General features: G+C 32.7%; 1 protein-coding gene across 5 annotated transcripts in view; it reads right to left on the reverse strand.

The window, feature by feature from the left end:
• Positions 1-1,532: 1,532 nt before the first annotated feature.
• Positions 1,533-4,032, reverse strand: part of LOC113825148 (6-phosphofructo-2-kinase/fructose-2,6-bisphosphatase) — a 36,986-nt gene continuing 34,486 nt past the window's right edge. For all 5 annotated transcript variants that reach the window (XM_070114209.1, XM_027377943.2, XM_070114211.1 and 2 more), the window contains one exon: positions 1,533-3,470. In XM_070114209.1, coding sequence (XP_069970310.1) covers positions 3,414-3,470 — 57 coding nt within the window. In that variant the 3' untranslated portion in view covers positions 1,533-3,413. The remainder of the gene's footprint in view (positions 3,471-4,032) is intronic.

A 4,032-nucleotide genomic window follows, 5' to 3' on the forward strand; every position in this document is an offset into this window, starting at 1 on the left:
ATTTTATCTAAATGTAAATCATAGATTAACTAAAGCCGCTTACAATATTACAAAAAGTAAATAACAGAGCTTCCACTAACAATCCTTTCTGATCACATCTTAAAAAAATATACATGCAGGTAGTAGAAATCATTAATAATACCCAATAAAGCTAGCAAACCAGTTAAATAATATAATGCCTCATACAGGAAGGTTTATATGCATCATCAAATGTGACCTACACCACCAACTGATCCAGTAGTTGTACAGTTCAACTGTGTGGCAAAGGCAATAAAACAACTCTCCTTCTCAATTTAGCAAATACTGATATTTAGCTGTGCACATTTTTGTATACTGTAAAGCTTCATGTGATAATCTATGTTCAAAATCTGTATTCTTTAATTCCATTTGTCACTACATCTAACTACAAAACTGTGATAACCTTGATAATATCAGACTTCTCATTGTTTCCAACTAAATTTTCAAGGCTCTAATCTAACTCTAAGGCTACACTGCAAAGATATTTCCATTTTTCATTGTTCTAACAGTACAAATTTGACCTTCTCTATCACAAGACTTCAAGGTTTCCTATGCTTCCAAATATTTTCTACTATCCATGATAACTATGGAACCACTTAGTCTATTCACTTCATTATGGTACCACAGGAAAGCAGATGCTCTGTTGAGTCAAGAAATGTCACTGGCAACTTCTGACTCATTTGGTGGTCCTGGGTCACACAGAAGACAATAGTAATGGTAGTCAACATCCCCAAAATATTGTATTACTTGTTTTAAATAACATAACTAGAGTCATAGCTGCTATGTGTAACATTTACTCTGTACAAGTTCCTAATGTCGTGCAATATTATAGTATGGAGAATGATACATATTTGGGATTCTTCTACTCTACAAAAAAACAACTATAAAGCTTATGAGAACAAGCAACCTACTTATGTTTAGTAATGACTTGTATTTTATGTGTATGTGTGCTTGTGCTTGTGTGCATGTGTGTGCCCATGTGCATAAGTGACATGCGGGCGTGAGTGCGTGCATGCATGCATGCATGCATACACGTGTGTGTGTGTGTGTGTGTGTGTGTGTGTGTGTGTGTGTGTGTGTGTGTGTGTGTGTGTGTGTGTGTGTGTGTGTGTGTGTGTGTGTGTGTGTGTGTGTGTGTGTGTGCGTGTGCATGTGCATGTGTGTGCGTGTCTCTGTGTTCGTGTGTGTGTGTGTGTGTGTGTGTGTGTGTGTGTGTGTGTGTGTGTGTGTGTGTGTGTGTGTGGACAGGCGGCTGGGTATGTACAAGTGTTTGTGCATGTAGATGAATGAATGTAGACATGAAGTTCATGATAAATGCCTCATTACAGATTTTACTAGCCAGTTTGAAACTGTACCCTGGGTACAGATTCTGTATAAAGAAAGATGATTAAAAGAGAAAAAAACTGTTTTGTGATCTTCTAATCAACATCAGTCTTACGATGCAAGAAATGTATAGATGCCCCTTAACATTATGTGATGGAATTTGAAAAGGAAGACAGAAAAAAACTAACAGAAACTCCTAAAACAGAGCTTTACAAAAGAAATTTTAATGAATAGCAATAAAAAAAGGAAATTCATCTTATAAATAACATAACCCACTCACTTCCATGATGACAATGAATTACTAATCTCAGACCTACTATAAATTCAGAAAAAAATAATATAATATTAAATACATGAATACATATTATATGATATGCATATAATTTATATCAAAACATAATCCAAAACACACACAAAAAAGTCCATGAAGCCTTGAACATTTTTTTTATACCAAAGCAAAGAGTGAATGGGTTACTCATATTAGTATTTCTTTAAAAAAAAAGCAAACATAACTGCATGAGCTACAATGAACATACTGATCTTTATAAATAATAATTAGGTAGACAACACAGCACAAGATAGTCACCACTTAGTACAAAAACCCAAGGTCTTTCACATTCCAGTTCATATATGTATCTAATATTCTCTCCATCTAACTGGTATGACTATGTATACCAATACTATAGCTAAGCTAATAGAACCTCTGCTTTTTAAGTCTGTTTTCATTTTCTCTTTATCCTTTATTCATTATAATCACCTTTTTAAAGATCCTTTTCCTCTACATCTTTTTTAAAAGATAACCCAGTGTTTTCAGACGTAATATAGAAATATGCAAGGATATTTTCATTGGCAAAAAATAAGTAAATTATAACCTAAAGACAGTAACATAGACAACAAAAAATCAATATTGAATCTGCTGTCTTGCTGGCAAAAGAAAAGCTACTTTACTGCACAAAGATTAAGCACAAAAGAAAAAAGGTTTGATTTTTTTTTTCTTTTTTTTTTTAGTTTTATGAAAAAGGGTGGCAATTATAAGATCTTGAATAGGGATGAAAACAACACTTATCCTAACAGGCACACATAAGAGACTGGGAAAACCATCATTTAATACATATTAATATCCATAATACTAACTAGATGTACACAGCAAAATTAATCTTACTCATTTTCCTTTTATGTCCAGCATTAGGAAAAAATGAAAATAAAAGTATTTTTTCCACTGACTAGTAACAATTTTCACCAAAACTTTCAGTATTTTATTACAGACTTCTTGGCAAGAGGTATGTTTTTCAAACACAGTTCTTGCTAATGTACACAATATTACATTATATACATCAATCACATACATAAATAATGATTAATTCACTTATAAGCTCGACTCAGATTCACAACCTTACTGTTTCGCTTCCCATAAATATGAAATTGGAATAGAACACCATCACAACCTATGTAATCTTATCTCAAAATTTGAAAGGATCCTCTTTACTCAGTAAATAAAGGCAACAAAGCACAGCAAACATATGAACTTAATGAGAAGACACAGTTCTAAACTGTAAGACATAAATTCTTTGGAGAAAAAAACAAAAAAATCTACATTTTGAACTTGGATACAGTTCAAATTCCATAAAACAAAAGAAGGAAAAGGTAGATACAGAATTATACTGTTTAAATGCACCATGGATACTCCTTTGGTTTTATTACCTCATTAATATGCCAGAAGGTAGCTGGCACATTTATTTTTTCAGTTCAAATTTTTAAAAAGGACCAAAGAGGTCAGATATGTATATTTTATATGCCCATTACCTAAAAACTTAATATAACAATATGTAAGTACCATATGCAAGGTATACTTAAAACAAAAGTTTCATTTGCCCAAAATATTCTTTCATAACAGTGTTTGAGGACATGGGACAATCAACAACTACAAAACTATAAGGAAAATTTCAATGCAAGCAATGGAGGCAACTGTGGTGAGCACCGTAAGGTTAGCAAAAGGTTTGGCAAACAAGATTGGTTGGCAGTAAAGTAAAATAAAGATGCCTACAGCAGATGTCCCCTATCTGATTTTAGCATCAAGTATCCATGTCTGCAACTTCGAAGAATAGGTCTGGATCCAGGCTTCCTGGTACCTGTGAAAAGAGAAATAACTTCAGTCTAATGTATCTAATAAATAAAAATGAAAATCTAGATTGTGATGAATGTACAAACACCATTGACACACATACAGGTGGCAAGCCTGTTTCCCCTTTAAGTTGTAATTATTTCACATCTTAGTCATCTACAAACTACCAACATGTGTGTTGATTGAACTAATGACAGGTCTATGTATAGTAATTTCTTTCTTTCTTTCCATATTCTGAAACTGGCTTAGAACAAATGAAATATGCACCATGAATAGTAATCTTACCCAAAACATCCAAAAGAATAACCCATACTTACATTAATGGCTAACCAGATATTGCTAATGACTGAATCTAATAATATTTTGACTGGTTTAACTAATCATTAAACAAAAGAGTAAATATGTTTTAGATTATACAAATGCACAACTAACACATGTACATTGCCCTAATCCAAATATAAACCTAAAGAGAAAAAAAGAAAAATGCATGTCATCAGATTTTAGAATTTCTAAGACATAATTCTCTTTTTTTTCTGCTGGAGCTACAAAAATGTGACCTGTTCCTTTGA

The sequence above is a fragment of the Penaeus vannamei genome, chromosome 35, assembly GCF_042767895.1.
Source record: "Penaeus vannamei isolate JL-2024 chromosome 35, ASM4276789v1, whole genome shotgun sequence".
Taxonomy (NCBI): Eukaryota; Metazoa; Arthropoda; class Malacostraca; order Decapoda; family Penaeidae; genus Penaeus; species Penaeus vannamei.